Source organism: Tupaia chinensis, unplaced genomic scaffold, assembly GCF_000334495.1.
Source record: "Tupaia chinensis unplaced genomic scaffold, TupChi_1.0 Scaffold000569_1, whole genome shotgun sequence".
NCBI lineage: Eukaryota > Metazoa > Chordata > Mammalia > Scandentia > Tupaiidae > Tupaia > Tupaia belangeri.
In genome coordinates, this window is record NW_006160083.1 from 3,060,554 (window position 1) to 3,077,345 (window position 16,792).

General features: G+C 39.6%; 1 protein-coding gene across 1 annotated transcript in view; it reads right to left on the reverse strand.

Moving 5' to 3' along the window:
- Positions 1 to 16,792, reverse strand: part of PTPRG (protein tyrosine phosphatase receptor type G) — a gene marked incomplete in the record, with an annotated part of 820,292 nt that overhangs the window by 26,067 nt on the left and 777,433 nt on the right. Inside the window, 7 exon segments of the mRNA XM_027775507.1 lie at positions 1,661 to 1,807; positions 2,329 to 2,464; positions 6,570 to 6,742; positions 10,243 to 10,377; positions 10,755 to 10,889; positions 11,065 to 11,147; positions 15,791 to 15,887. Coding sequence (XP_027631308.1) covers positions 1,661 to 1,807; positions 2,329 to 2,464; positions 6,570 to 6,742; positions 10,243 to 10,377; positions 10,755 to 10,889; positions 11,065 to 11,147; positions 15,791 to 15,887 — 906 coding nt within the window.

Genomic DNA, 16,792 nt, shown 5'->3' on the forward strand with positions numbered 1-16,792 from the left:
CTTCTTTTGAGTTTTAAAATGGATCATGTATATAAAAGAGCCAGTGGGAACCAGCAGTTAGCATAATGGCTCTGTTGCTGGACTCCCACATAGTCGACTGCGGTTCGTGTCCCGGACCCGGTAGCTTAAAACTCACGCCGGGCGCGTGTGTGTGCATGCCCAAGATCCCGAGAGGAGAATGGAGGAGAAGGGATTGCGGCGTGACCATCCCCCCTGGGGGGTGATTTCTCGCTTTCTGTCTCTATGTCTCTCTCTGTCTGTCTGGCGAGCGCACATGCCCTACAATGAAAATCTCTCAAAAAAAAAAAAAAAAAGAGCCAGTTACCTGGTTTCTTTGAGGAATTTTTTTGAAAAAGTATTTCAGAACTGGAAAAGGCACAATTTAAAAATATTGTACTTGATATTTTGTAGGAACTCATTTAAAATGCCTAAAATGATACATTGTATCCTCAACTATTAATTACCTCCAATGGTTTTATAGTAATTAGGATAGTAAAAGAATTTCTAGCTCTAAGTTACTGGTATGACTGAACTCAGTGGAATTAATCTATTGTGTTTTTTTGTTTGTTTTGTTTTTGGCCTTAGGGTATATGTGCTCACCAGGGAGAGACAGAGGGAAAGTGAGAAATCATCCCTCAGGGTGGATGGCCACACCACAATCCCTTCTTATCCTGTAAGATCTTAGGCATGCATATGGTATGAATTTCAAGCCACTGGGTCTGGAAGGTGAACCATGGTCGGCCATGTGGGGGTTCAATGATGTAACTGTTGTGCTACCTGCTGGCCCCTTAAATTTTGTTCCATATTACTTGGTATAATTTGCTGAGACTCAAAGGTTTTGAAGTCTCTGCAAAGTTTTCTCATTTGTTGTATCTTAGCACAAATATAGAACAAAACAGAATTTAAGGCTAGGAAAGCACTTAGGTATAGTAAGTTATGTGAGATGACTGGCTTCTCTGATCTTAAGTAATTAATATTTTTTACAGTCTCTCTATTTTACCATCACCTCAGTCAGTTTCATGTAACTCTTAACTGCCTTTAAATTTCTTCATGCCCCTATCAAAACTAAACAGCAGGACCAGCTGATGGTGTGCTGGTTATTGTAGTCAACATGGTTCAAGTCCTGACCCAGCAGCTTAAAATTCAGGTGGCCATGAGTGCAGAAAATCCCAAGAGGAGAAGGGATTGAGGCGTGGCCATCCCCCTGGGGGGTGGGGGGGATGGCCGATTTCTCACTTTCCCTCTGTCTCTTTCCAGCAAGCGCACATGCCCTAAGGCAAAAAACTTCTTAAGAAAAAAACTAAACAGCAACCATTTAGGAAAAGTTTTCTCCGAGTTATAGTTTCTCAAATTGGTATATTTTTAGGAGAATATGTCATTCTTAATAAATGCAAAATAGATTACTTAAGAGAAATATGGAGAGTATTTTCAGTACTAACTCACTCAGCAGTATGTCATTGTGGCCAAGGGCTGATAGATTCATTCAGGTACAATTGTAGATTGCTTAGGAAAATTGCAGCATTTCACTCTCTACCCGAATACCAACAATTCATATATAGCTCAGCATGTTTAAGGAACACAAGTAGTAATCCCCTTCAAACAGAGTTGACCCCTAAACTCAAGGCATTGTTATACCAAAGAAAGTTATTCAAAGTACTACCTTGAATTGTTTTTCCAGTCGTGTCTTTCCTCCTACTCCAGGTATAAGGATGCTGTTAACATAGCTATGGAGCTGATTTGAAGATACTTCCGTTTCCTTTCCAAGAATGGCTTCCAACAAGGCATCATGGATGAAAATGTACTGCTCCTACAAGGTACAATGCAGAGTAGTTACTGAGGGGAGCTGCTAAGGAAGTCTTGAAGCCTACCTTAGATTAACAGAGACCTCCCAGTAAATTCTTCTGGCGCTTACTTATTTGCTCGTATATGTATTTGCTTAAGTAATTTTAGGGTAGAGACTTGCTCAGTTTAGCTCTATCTTCCATGTTGTGTCTGGAACAGGAGGTGCAATGCAGAAAGCGACCGAGATCTGTGTGTTCAGTGAAGAGTCGCCTAAGAATCACTGTCTCCTACGTATTTCTGAGGCCAGACAACATTCAACTCCCTATAGCATCTAATACAGCTCTTGATACAACTGTGTCTGCTCCTTATGTGCTCGTGAAGTTATGGAGAAATCAAATATTAAGGTCCACAGAATAGCATCATGGTAGGATGCCTCCTAATACAAACCTGTAAATTCCTTCAAACCCTGTCTTCTCAATGTCATTCAACCATCACTTAAAGCAGGTGGAAGACTCTCCTGAGGGCACTGGCAGAGCTACTCCTTACCTCAGTCTGGACGAGGTAGTTACGCTGTGTCCGGATATGCTTCAGGAATCCCAGGACGTTCACTGTGCTTTTGTCTTTTATCTGTTGCAGCATGCTGTCTATGACAATGTAGGTGCCTGTCCTGCCCACACCAGCACTGCAAAAAAAAAAAAAAAAAATTGAAGACACTTGTACTCTTCGCTTTATCATATCATTAGCCATAATGTAAAAATTACCATCTAATGAACTAACTCTGTTGTTCAGATCCTCTAGTAGAGTTGACAGATTACTCAATTACTCATAGAGATAGCACCCAAAACATGATTAGGCCATTTCCCGCCTTATGAGTCTTGATGAGCACAGACTGCCCATGTGCACGCAGTTTCAGGGAGAAACCTCAGTTTGTAACTCAGTGATGCAAGGAACTGGGGGTGGGGGGGTGTCTCTCTCCTGCCAGCATCAGCTCAGCGGAAGCCTTAAGCAAGGACTTCTTCCTGCTGTACAAACTTGTGCTTGGGTCTTCGAGTCTCCCAAGGATTCTGTCACAGTGATCCCTTCTTCTCCCAGCATCTTGGGCATGCACACACACTTGCCTGGCATGATTTTGAAGCCACCATGTCCAGGACTCAAACTAAAGTTGGCCATGTGGGAATCCAGCGACTTAACTGCCACACTGTGTGCTTGCCAGAGAGACAGGAAGAGAGAAATCCCCCCCACCACCCATGGGCGATGGCCACGTTGCAATCCCTCCTCCTCCTGGGATCCTGGGCAGGCAAGCACACGCACCCCGTCTGAGCTTAAGCCACTGGGTCTAGAACCTGAACCACAGTTGACCACGTGGAAGTTCAGCTGGTCCCAGACCTCTTTTTACTTACTAAAAATACCCAAAAAACTGAGCAGAATACCCTAGCAAGTTCCCCATCTAGCACAACTCCACTGATACTTAAGGCTATTTGACAGACTTCAGTGATTCTGAAAACCACTAGGAAAAAAGTAGAGCGCTCATGGGATATTCAGCTGAAGATGGGTTTCAGCGTCTACAAAGGACTTGCTTTGTGAAAGCATATTATAAAAACAGCCCAAAAGAAATGCTTAGAGAAGAAGGCCGTGCAGTTATGCCATGTGTATCACAGAAAAAGCAACTTCTATTTGAATACCAAACAAAAGGGCCAAGAATGGAACTGCAAATGAAACCAATAAAAACACTATTATCCAGCTACAGTTGTTTAAGGTACTTGACTTTTCTAGTGCTTTTTAAAAGATGTTTTATAAGAATATTCAAAGTACAATGTTTTAAATAATTTTTTTTTTTTTAAGATTTTTGCCATAAGGTGCATGCACTCACCAGGGAGAGAGAAAGAGAGAAATCACCCCCCAGGAGGGATGGCCACACTGCCATCCCTCTTGTATTCTCCTCTATTCTACACACAGGCCTGGCATGATATTCAAGCTGCTGTGTTCAGGACTTGAATCGCCACTGGTCATGTTAACTACCATGCCACCTGTTGGCCCCAAGATCTTTTCATGCATACTATAAATATTGAGAGGAACCCTTCAGAGAAGCCATTTATAACAATTCAAAATCTCTGGTATGGAAAACTCTTGGAACTTACTATAATCAGTGAACAATTTCCCTATAAACAATAAGGATTTTCCCATTTGTGAGGTGACTTAGGGCCAGCTCTATAGAACCAGGATTCCACATGGCAGCCATGGTTTGAATCCCTGGTTGGGTCAGCCTGAAACATGCCAGGCACATGCATGAGCCCAAGATCCCATGGGCCGGAGGACTAGAGGAAGGGAATCAGGGTGTGACCAGACCCTGGGAAAGGCGCCGTTCTCTCTCACTTGTGTGTAAACACATGCTTCCAAGAATAATAATATGAAGATAATTCTATGAAGCCTGAGGTTCCACTTAGTTGAGGAGATTTATAAAAGACTGTAGAAGTGACAGAAGAATCCTCGATGTTATGGGAATACAACGACTTCCCTGTAAGGCTAGAGCAGGTCTTATTTGTATTGGTCATTGATGAAAAACTCAGCTTCGAAGTCAAGGTAGTGGCCATACCACCATGTTCTAGGTTCACGAGGCCCAGTGCCCCACCCTGCCCACTTCGTATGTTGAAGAAAAAGGTGCCAGCCTTACCTGCAGTGCACCAAGACAGGGCCCATTTCTGGTGTCCGGGCTGCTGAGGATCTCCTCACAAACGTCAGGACCGGGAGGGCGTACTCGGGGACTCCCATGTCAGGCCACTGCGTGTAGTGATACTGGATCACGACCCTTTCATTCTGACGACCCTTGGGATTTCCCTTCTGACCCTATGAGGAAAGTGAAAAAAGATGACTTGAAACTGAAGATGGACATTCTAGAAGAAAATAATGTAAGAGTGTCAGGAAATTATGACATCTCTGATCTTGTTAATTACTGTTCGTGGCCTTTTTCCTCCTCGTGACCAACTTCCATGCTATTACATGGAGATATTGCTTACTTGGATATGAAGCTGGAAGTGTCACTCTCTCTTAGAAAACTGTTTAAGGTTGCACCAAGAACAAACATTTAATATCAGTTCTTTGGGGCTGGGAACTAATTTTATTTTGTAGTTTTCCTATAATGCCTTCATTTCCTGACTTTCTGCCTCAATTCCAAAAGGCCTTGCTTTGCTTTCATCTGCCTGTAGGCCATGATTCTCATTCCTTGTCCACTCTCCAGGCTGAACCTTCTGGAGTCATAGTGCCAGGTGCTGCTGTATACACTCCAGGAAGTGATGGGATGATCCTAAGTGTAAAATGATTCTCATTTCCAGAGTCAAGCTCGCATCTCTGTCACTTCCATAATGGCTTTTCAGACTACTTCTATTTTAAGTGATTAAACTTTTTACATTTTGACTTTTCCATTTTAATATTTTAGATGAATATTTTCCCTAAATAGATCATTTACTATATTTCCTTATTACCAATACCTTTAGAAATTTCAAATTTTTTGGATGATTAAAGATCGTTAATCAATACTGAAGACTGAATTGTGTCCAACCCTGTGCTACAAAGGCTCATGATGGCTCTAATTTTTCCTCTTCTCAGTATTTAAAACAGATAAAAGTTCCTACATTTTCCTGTGACATAAGTTGTTTCTAAAACAAGACTAAGTGGGCCCTGTTTAAAATTATTAGCGTTCCCATGACTTTGTAAATTTTATACCAGCTATTGTATTTTTGCCACTTTTGGAAACAATTACATACATAAAAGACTGTTAATTTTGGATCATAGTTGGGCTTCAAAGAAACCGAAATTATGTGTAAGAATCTGAATAAATGTGATTTGAGGGACCAGCAGATGGCGTGGTGGTTAAGGCGCTAGACACACCCGCATGGCCGACTGCAGTTTAAGTCCTGGACCTGGTGTTTTGCTTTCTCACTTTTCCTCTTTCTCTCTCTGGTCAAATTAAAATGAATGAATGAATGAAATTAAATAAAGTTATTCTTTAAAAAAATGTGATTTGAGTAAATGTGATTTCTTCCAAGACAAGGAGGCTATAATTTTATCACATTCTCAAAAATACCCCCCCCAAAGAAATCCCATTGCTACAAATAACAGCCACATCTAAGTTTCTATAATATAACTATTTTCTTTCTTTTTTTTTTCTTTAAGAGATTTTTTGCTATCAGGTAAGTGCATTAGCTGGAGAGACAGAAAATGAGGAAACTTCCCGCCCCCACCAGGGAGATGGCTACACTGCAATCCCTTTTCCTCCACTTTCTTGGAATTTGGGGGACGCATGTACATGCACCCAGTGTGAGTGTTAAGCTGCTGTGTCCAGGACTCAAACCACAGTTGCTATATGGAAATCCAGGATGTGCCCATTACATGATCTGCTGGTCCCAGATTTTCTTAATAAGCATCTATCTAGAGTTTATAATACTGCAGTGATGATCTGTCATTCTTGTGGCAGATTTTGAAAGAGAAATGGATAACTTGAAAGCATAGTTTCTACAAAGTGCGATTCTCAAGACATTATATAAAAGGATTATTATTCTTAAGCCACATTAGAAAACACTAAGCAAAACAGAAGTATTTAGACTTCCTAACAGAGCACTCTGGTCACTGTATTCACTGTAAATTTCAAAAAGAGGAATGAATACATATTATGTAGCATTTATCTGCTATTTCTCCTTGATCAGCAGAGCCTGATTATATTATGACAAATAATTTTACATATTGATAGGGTATAGCGTGGTTTCTTTTTTTTTTTTTTTTTTTAGCCTTACCTGCAGTGCACCAAGACAGGGCCCATTTCTGGTGTCCGGGCTGCTGAGGATCTCCTCACAAACGTCAGGACCGGGAGGGCGTACTCGGGGACTCCCATGTCAGGCCACTGCGTGTAGTGATACTGGATCACGACCCTTTCATTCTGACGACCCTTGGGATTTCCCTTCTGACCCTATGAGGAAAGTGAAAAAAGATGACTTGAAACTGAAGATGGACATTCTAGAAGAAAATAATGTAAGAGTGTCAGGAAATTATGACATCTCTGATCTTGTTAATTACTGTTCGTGGCCTTTTTCCTCCTCGTGACCAACTTCCATGCTATTACATGGAGATATTGCTTACTTGGATATGAAGCTGGAAGTGTCACTCTCTCTTAGAAAACTGTTTAAGGTTGCGCCAAGAACAAACATTTAATATCAGTTCTTTGGGGCTGGGAACTAATTTTATTTTGTAGTTTTCCTATAATGCCTTCATTTCCTGACTTTCTGCCTCAATTCCAAAAGGCCTTGCTTTGCTTTCATCTGCCTGTAGGCCATGATTCTCATTCCTTGTCCACTCTCCAGGCTGAACCTTCTGGAGTCATAGTGCCAGGTGCTGCTGTATACACTCCAGGAAGTGATGGGATGATCCTAAGTGTAAAATGATTCTCATTTCCAGAGTCAAGCTCGCATCTCTGTCACTTCCATAATGGCTTTTCAGACTACTTCTATTTTAAGTGATTAAACTTTTTACATTTTGACTTTTCCATTTTAATATTTTAGATGAATATTTTCCCTAAATAGATCATTTACTATATTTCCTTATTACCAATACCTTTAGAAATTTCAAATTTTTTGGATGATTAAAGATCGTTAATCAATACTGAAGACTGAATTGTGTCCAACCCTGTGCTACAAAGGCTCATGATGGCTCTAATTTTTCCTCTTCTCAGTATTTAAAACAGATAAAAGTTCCTACATTTTCCTGTGACATAAGTTGTTTCTAAAACAAGACTAAGTGGGCCCTGTTTAAAATTATTAGCGTTCCCATGACTTTGTAAATTTTATACCAGCTATTGTATTTTTGCCACTTTTGGAAACAATTACATACATAAAAGACTGTTAATTTTGGATCATAGTTGGGCTTCAAAGAAACCGAAATTATGTGTAAGAATCTGAATAAATGTGATTTGAGGGACCAGCAGATGGCGTGGTGGTTAAGGCGCTAGACACACCCGCATGGCCGACTGCAGTTTAAGTCCTGGACCTGGTGTTTTGCTTTCTCACTTTTCCTCTTTCTCTCTCTGGTCAAATTAAAATGAATGAATGAATGAAATTAAATAAAGTTATTCTTTAAAAAAATGTGATTTGAGTAAATGTGATTTCTTCCAAGACAAGGAGGCTATAATTTTATCACATTCTCAAAAATACCCCCCCCAAAGAAATCCCATTGCTACAAATAACAGCCACATCTAAGTTTCTATAATATAACTATTTTCTTTCTTTTTTTTTTCTTTAAGAGATTTTTTGCTATCAGGTAAGTGCATTAGCTGGAGAGACAGAAAATGAGGAAACTTCCCGCCCCCACCAGGGAGATGGCTACACTGCAATCCCTTTTCCTCCACTTTCTTGGAATTTGGGGGACGCATGTACATGCACCCAGTGTGAGTGTTAAGCTGCTGTGTCCAGGACTCAAACCACAGTTGCTATATGGAAATCCAGGATGTGCCCATTACATGATCTGCTGGTCCCAGATTTTCTTAATAAGCATCTATCTAGAGTTTATAATACTGCAGTGATGATCTGTCATTCTTGTGGCAGATTTTGAAAGAGAAATGGATAACTTGAAAGCATAGTTTCTACAAAGTGCGATTCTCAAGACATTATATAAAAGGATTATTATTCTTAAGCCACATTAGAAAACACTAAGCAAAACAGAAGTATTTAGACTTCCTAACAGAGCACTCTGGTCACTGTATTCACTGTAAATTTCAAAAAGAGGAATGAATACATATTATGTAGCATTTATCTGCTATTTCTCCTTGATCAGCAGAGCCTGATTATATTATGACAAATAATTTTACATATTGATAGGGTATAGCGTGGTTTCTTTTTTTTTTTTTTTTTTTAACTATGGTGTTGTATTCTCAGGAGGGAATATTTTCCTTTCTCAGGACTTAGACTGAGAAGGACAAGTTCCCTTTTCATGTCTTCATTTTTGTTAGATGTTTTTATTCCTGATTCATGAGCTCTGAATTTAGGCAGGGGTCTCCTTTCCAACTCTCTACCTTGCAGGGATTCCAACACTTTGTCTTTAGTTCCTTGCATGACCTTGAGATTCAAGTCTCTAGATTCCTGGGATCGGTAAATATTTCCAAAGCAGACAGAGTTTTGTATTTATTGATAATTCAGGTTTTCTGCTTTGTCTTATTGTCATTTTCCCCTGGGTATTTTATTATTTTTTTACTCTCTTGTAAACACAACTATGCATTTAAATGCATATTTGCTGTATTTTATCTGCTATTTCTATGTGTTTTACAGTAAGGACTTATCAGAATATCCAGTTTATTGCTAAAAGAACTGGCTTGTTTTAATATACTGCAGATATATATCCAAGTTCATAAAAATAACATCTTAGATGAAAACCGTTCTGGTCTGTTAGCACACGGAACTCTCAAATACTCCTGCTGAGTCACGTGGTAATCCATCCTACGTATGCCATGCTCTCTTAATGTAACCGTATTTCTTTTTTTTTGGAGAGGTTTTCGCTATAGAGCGTGAGTGCTTGCCAGACAGACAGAGACAGAGAGACAGAAAGTGAGAAATCACCCCCCAGAGGGGATGGTCATGCCGCAATCCCTTCTCCTCCATTCTCCTCTCGGGATTTTGGGCGGGCACGCACGCACGCACGCACATGCGCCTCGCGTGAGTTTTAAGCCACCGGGTCCAGGACGCGAACCATGGTCGACTACGTGCGAGTCCAGCAACATAGCCATTACACTAACTGCTGGTTCCCTAGTGTGGTTTCTTGATATATGTATATATAATGTGTAATGGCCAAAGCAGAGTTAATTAGACTGTCCATCATCTCCTACACTCAACATTTCTTTGTGCTGGGAACAAAGTTTTCCAACTATTTTGAAATATATTATGGTTATTTGTAGTCACCATTACTAAACACTACAACTTATTTTTTCTGTGTAAATGCTGTACTTGCCCACCAATCTCTCTCAGTTCTCTTTCCTAACCTCTACTAACCACTCTTCTACTCTCTATTTCAGAATCTGATTTTACCAGCCTCTTTCAGGACTGGTCTTTTTTGGAACACACTTTGAGAAACTAGGTTTTCAAGCTGTCACACAATTACAATGAAAAAGCTAAGTCAACAAAATGATGCTGCCATTTTTGCTGAATGTTACCAAGACCTAAGAGGATGATTTTATTTTCCTTTTTTTCTTTAAGTGAAGTCTTACTTGTGAACAAATTAAATAACTCAATTGGGCCAGTTAAACCCTACTATGTGCTTTGCCAGTAACCTTCCACACACAGATGCCAATTCAGAATTGTCAGATAAATATTCTTAAAAATACTTTTTGAAAACCAGGTTGGTTATGAGATTTGGCTCTAGTTACATAGTAATTTTCATACAATTATTAAAGACATGCCCTGGCAGCCCACCCAATTTCTGCAATACCTTTTTCACTTTTGTATTTCTGATTGAAAAACGACGAACGGTATAGCAGGCATGTACTTTTGTGCTCTTCAGTGCGACAATAATGTTTCCATACTCCTCACTATTCTCTGTTGGCCAATACTGATCACATTTTCTCTGCAAAAAAGGAAAAAATTTAGCAAATCATAACCACAACTTAATCTGTTCTCCTGGGGATCATGTCATCTCGGTGCTAAAACAAAGGTGAGATTGCCATCTCCCTGGAAAAGGAATGCATGGCTTGAATGACCTAGCAGTGACCTCCGAAGAGGATGATGACCTGGGATATAATTGCACGGGGTCATCTGTGAAATGGGCCTAGTATTTATGCTCTTCTCTTAGTATTAGGTCTTCAGAAAAGTCATGACATATTTTTCTACCAGCACCATGAGGGCAGAGAAAACTCTTTTCCAATCCCTCCCCTACAGCAGGTACAGCATGGGTACTTCTAAATGAAGGTGCATGAATAAGATAGTCAGCCAAGAGGCTCTTACCCTTCCTTTTTCTACAAGGTTCGTAATCATGATAATGATTCCAGTGTTTTGTTCCCAAATCATCCTCCAGAAATCTTCAAACGTAGACTTTAAAGGTCCCTGGGTGGCGATGTAGGCTTTCGCTTTGTTGTAACCCTTCAAAGACGACACAGCACAAAGTTAGATGAAAGCGGAATACAGAAGACCTGTTAATAATTCACGTGCATTCTGTACTGCAGAGTGAGCGCTCTGGGCAGCACTAAGTACATCCCAGAGTCTGTGCTGCTGCCTCTAATTTCCAGAAACAGGCTTACAAAAATGTCCGACTTACATCGACATAGTTGGCATTAATGTAGTCGCTGTGCTTAGAGTCTTTTCCCGGTAAAGGTCTTAACTTCACCCTACTGTGATCATCTGTAGAGGGTAAGGAGGAAGAAAAAAAAAGCCAAAATAAAATGGGTTATTTGTAAGTTAGTAGCATTCTAAAGCACAGCACCAGGAAGCAGGACCAAGGTGGCATCTCCCTGAGTAGCCTGAAAAACTTTTGGCAGAACAACAACGAAATAGTTAAAGATAAAATGTTTGAATCTATCTCAGAAACATAAAGCCATGCTGTTACCGCTGAGTGTCCGACATGTAAATGAAGATTCTTCTTAGTGGGACCAGCAGATGGCGTAATAGTTACGCCACTGGACTCCCACATAGTCGACCACAGTCCAACTCCTGGACCTGGCAGCTTAAAACCCACAGCAGATGCATATGGGTGCGTGCCCAGAATCCTGAGAGGAGAATGGAAAAGAAGGAATTGCGGTGTGGCCATCCGCCCTCCAGGGGAGTGATTTCTCACTTTCTGTCTGTCTCTGTCTCTCCAGTGAGGGCATGCACGCTATAGCAAAAATCTCTCTCTCAAAAAAAAAAAAGATTTTTCTTACTTCATATAAAACTACTGCATGTTGTAATCCTCTATAATGTCTTTGTCTTATATTTTGAAATCAAATTCACTTTAATCTTTCTGTAAGAATACAAAGTCAATGATCCACTTTTAGGACTCACTTAGTCTGAGCTTATGAATAAAAGGGGTGTCACCATATGTCTCTCTAGTTTTCTGACAGAATGGTCCTGGTTTTTCAGAATAGGAAAATCAATAAAAGCTAAGGTTATAATTTTATTTTTCTTACCTAGGAAGAGAATGGACAAAAGTTAATTGTATCGGGTTGTCAGAAAAGTCATGACATATTTTTCTACATTTTTCTTTATGTAAAAAGGCATAAAACAACCCAATATTTCTGTTTTATAGTCATTATCATAAAAGGCTGGTTCAAAGAATAATCCAGTGAGTGGTTTTGCTTGGATATTCCTGACCTCAGACTACACCAAGCACTCTCTAAAAGCTCTCTCCATTCTTGGAACTATGAATTCTTTGGTGGTTCCAACAAATTGTCTATAATTGACATAAAACAGGGGCTGTCTGCTATAAATACACACCGAGTGAAAAATTTCTCCTGGGGCCAGCAGATAGTGTAGAGGTTATGCTGCTGTACTCCCACATGGCTGACCACGTTCGAGTCCCGGACCCATGGCTTGAAAGTCACACCAAGCATGTGTGCATGCATGCCCAAGATCCCGGGAGGAGAATGGAGAAGGAACTGTGCCATGGCCATCCTCCCTGAGGGGTGATTTCTCACTTTCCCTCTCTCTGTCTCTCTCTCTGGCATTGCACCTACCTTATGGCAAAAATCTCTTAAAAAATAAATAAAACATTTCTCCCAAATCCAAACTGGTAAGCCTTAGTAGCCATCACATTGCAGGTTGTTAATGCTTAAGGAGTGACAAGCTCTTCAGGTTGCAAAATTCATACTCATCTAGACCAGTTAATACATCAGTATAGGAGGTGGCATGGAAACATTCGCAACCTTGAGAACTGGTGGCTCCGGAAGAGCCTTTCCCATATTGTGCATTGTAGATTCAGGCGCATTTATGGTCTGACCTTACTCGTTTCTCTGACATTTCTATAGTATTCTTTAGTCTATAAGGGCATTTATAAAAGGGTACATGAAGGTGACATGCCCAGAATCTGAGGGGCTAAGAGTACACAAAAACCCAGTTCCCTGAATTTTTAAAAATAAAATCACATCTATTTTTGAATTTGTGAAAGTAAAACCACATTTAATCAGAAATGATGATTTTCCAGAAAAATCCTTAGGCACATCACACAGAAGTTGCCTTGATTTTCTCCTCCTCCTTTGCCACATACTTTGGTTTTATAAGTGCATGGAAATGGAAATATGTAATGTGCAGATGTGTGTATAGTCGTGTCTGTTTTGCATGTTCAGAAAGGTGGTGTATGGATGGTATAATCCTCACACTACAGCACAGTGACCCTGGGGCTGGCTGACAAATGCTGCCAGAGTCAAGAGATTAAAGACTGGAGGAAAAAAAAAATGTTTGGGTCTTCACTGTTCTCTTTTTTACCCTTTTCTTCATTGTCTCATACCAATGAAACAAATAATCCTATTCAAAAAAGACTTGCAATTATTTTTAAATTTTTCAGGAAGAACTATTCTTAGATGATTTGATCTTGCATACAGAAAAGCAATGGAATCCACAACAAATATTAGGTTGTCAGGAAAGTCATAATGTATTTTTTTATGCAAAAATGTGTCGTGACTTTCCTGACCACCCAGTAACTATTAGAAAAATGAGTTCAGTTAAGTAGTAAGATGCAAGATTGATACACAAAAATCAATTATACTTTCTACACGGGTAATGAACAGTCCAAAAATAAAATTTATAAATTTCATCTACAATAGCATAAAAAAGAATAAAAGACTTAGGAAATAAATTTAAGAACAGAATCATGGTCCTTGAACATAGCAGACTATACTCCACTGATGAAAGGCCTCAAAGATCTAAATAAATGAAAAAGAACCCATGCTCAATAATTAGAAGGCAATGTTGTTAAGATGGCAAAGATCCCCAGGTTAACCTACAGATTCAGTGTAATCCCTGTCAAAATCCCAGCTATGTTTTCTGGAGCAATAATAGGTTGATCCTGAAATTCATATGGAAACATAATAGATCCACAATAACCAAGATAATCTTGAAAAAAAGAAATTTAGAGGGCTCTCAGCTCCCAGTTTCAAAACTTACTACAAAGCTATGGCCAATAATTGATATTGTATAAGGACAGAAATATAGATCAACAGAATCAAATTGATTATTAAGAAATAAATCATTATATTTATGGTCAACTGATTTTCAAACTAGATCAGTTGTCCTCTTTGCTGGGACAACTCAGTGGGGAAAGAAGTCTTTTCAACAAATGGTACCAGGACAACTCGATATCCACATGCAAAGGAATGAATTTGGACTCTTATGTACACCACATATAAACATTAACTCAAAGTGGATCAAAAGACCTACATGTAAGAGCTAAAACCATAAAATTCTTTTTTTTTTTTTTTTTTTGGAGAGATTTTTGCTATAGGGCGCGTGCGCTCGCCAGACAGACAGAGAGAGACATAGAGACAGAAAGCGAGAAATCACCCCCCAGGGGGGATGGTCACGCCGCAATCCCTTCTCCTCCATTCTCCTCTCGGGATCGTGGGCACGCACGCACACGCGCCCGGCGTGAGTTTTAAGCCACTGGGTCCAGGACGCGAACCGCGGTCGACTACGTGGGAGTCCAGCGACATAGCCATTACGCTAACTGCTGGTTCCCAAACCATAAAATTCTTAGATGAAAACACAGGTATACATCTTTGTGATCTCGTGTTCTTAGCAATGGCAAAAAAGAACTTTTTTTTTTTTTTTTTAAATTTGGGCTTCCAAGGACACCAGTAAGAAAGTGAAAAGACAGGGACCAGCAGATGGCATAATGGCTACATCACTGGACTCCTATATAGTTGATTGCAGTTCAAGTCTTGGACCCAGTTGCTTAAACTCACACCGGGCATGTGTATGTGTGTGTGTGTGTGTGTGTGTGTGTGTGCACGTGCCCAAGATTTCAAGAGGAGAATGGAAGAGAAGGGATTGTGGTGTGGCCATCCCCCCGGTTGCTTTCTCTCTCTCTCTGTTGAGCACACAAGTTCTATCATAAATTTAAAAAAAAAATAAATTAAATAACTAATTTTAAAAGGAAAAAAAGAAAAGAAAGTGAAAAGACAGTGTACACAATGGGAGAAAATATTAAACTACACATGTAGTAAGGGATCTATATGCAGAATATATAAAGGACTCTTAGAAAGACAAGCAATCAAATTGAAAAATGGGTAAAAGATTGAAATAGATACTGTTCCAAAGAAGGTACACATATGGCCAACAAGGACACAAAAAGATGATCAATATCGCTACTTATTAGGGAATTGGGATACTACTTCATATCCATTGGGATGGTTATTATTATTAAAAAAGAAAAATAAATAAAGCTTTGGTGAGGATGTGAAACACGAGGCTTTCCCGTGTATTGCTGGCGGGAATGTAAAATGGTAACAAAGGTAACCGGCACTCCTAGGGTAGTCCTTGAGGTGCTGTATGAAGAATGCCTGTTGTTTATGTCCCTGGCCTCCAGGATACTCCTGACCCTGGAAATATGTTGGATAGTGTTAAGCACATAGGCCAAAAAACCTAGAAGCTCATTACTTTAGGTACAGACTAATTACATAGTTTTATTGCTCTGAAATTCAGTTCCCTTGATTCAACTCTAAGTTTCTGTCTGCATTAAAAAGATTTTACTCTCACTAGTTAAAATCAATGTCAAGATAATGAAGTGAACCTTGCTTGGGTCCCAGCATCTGCAATGACATCACCTCATGTGAAAAAAACAGTGACTCTCACCTTGTTACACGCCCTGACAGCTGAGAGCCTAAGGAAAGATAAAGGGGACAAGAAACATCCCCACTTCTTCTTTTATACTGTTGAAGATGGACTAATGAGGGGTTAGCTTGCCAGTATCGCTCCGTCTTAGCTCCAGAATCTGACTGCTTGACTTTCACTTACACCCAGCATGGAAATTTAATTTTCTTGCAGTTGAAGATAGTTCATAGTTTACTACTCACATGCTAAAATGTTGATGTATCTGTTTTTGTGCTTGTTATCTGGATGATTGGAATGTTCTGCAGTGATGTTCATATCAACTGTACAGCGCTGCACCTCCTAGTGAAGAAAATAAACGAACATTTTAGATACACTAGGAAAGAAAGGAATTGCATATATTCTCAGAGACAAGTATTGACTCATTCCAGAGCAACGGTCACCACTGGCTCCCAAAACCCACCTTCACATGTAACTATTGACATATTTGTAACAGACTAAGAATGTGAAATTAGGGACTGGCCGGTGGCATTGGTGGTTAAGGACTCTGGGTTCACACATGGCAGACTGTGGTTCGAGTCCCAGACCTGGCAGCTTGCTTTCTCACTTTCTCTCTCTCTTTTGCTCTCTCCCTTTGTCCCTCTCTGGTCAAATTAAAATAAATAAAAGTAAGTTAAATAATTCTTAAGAAAAGATTAAATAAAAATATTTAAGCGTGTGAAATCATAGGGTTTCATTCTTTACTAACTCATCAATCTTATTCTTTAGTCCAGATTTTGACCTAGGAATTGGGATTAAAAAAAGTTCTTTGGAATGCATCTCAATCTATGACTGAGAAAAACATTAACAAAGATAATGTCAGTCTAATGTAACGAACAGACAAAAGGCCTGGGGGAAAAAATGCTATGATGGGAACATGATGGGACCAGAGAAGGCTTGAGAAGAGTTGACAATTCACCTAAATCTTAACAGATGAATGTGAATTTCCAAGAAGTATAATCTCCAGCATGATTTTCAACGTGTTTATAGGTCTTATAGCCTCATTTTACAACCATGAGACTGCAAATTGACTATAAAGACTCAGTCTTGAAATGACACTAATATATAGCCCAAGTAATTGTTGTATCTGGCTCAGACAACTTGTTAGTCCTGATAAATTGTTTGTAAACTCTAATTTTATTTAAATTATCCTTCTTTAGAAAAATAACAGTGGCAACCATCTTCCCTACCTTGGCCATGGATATAAA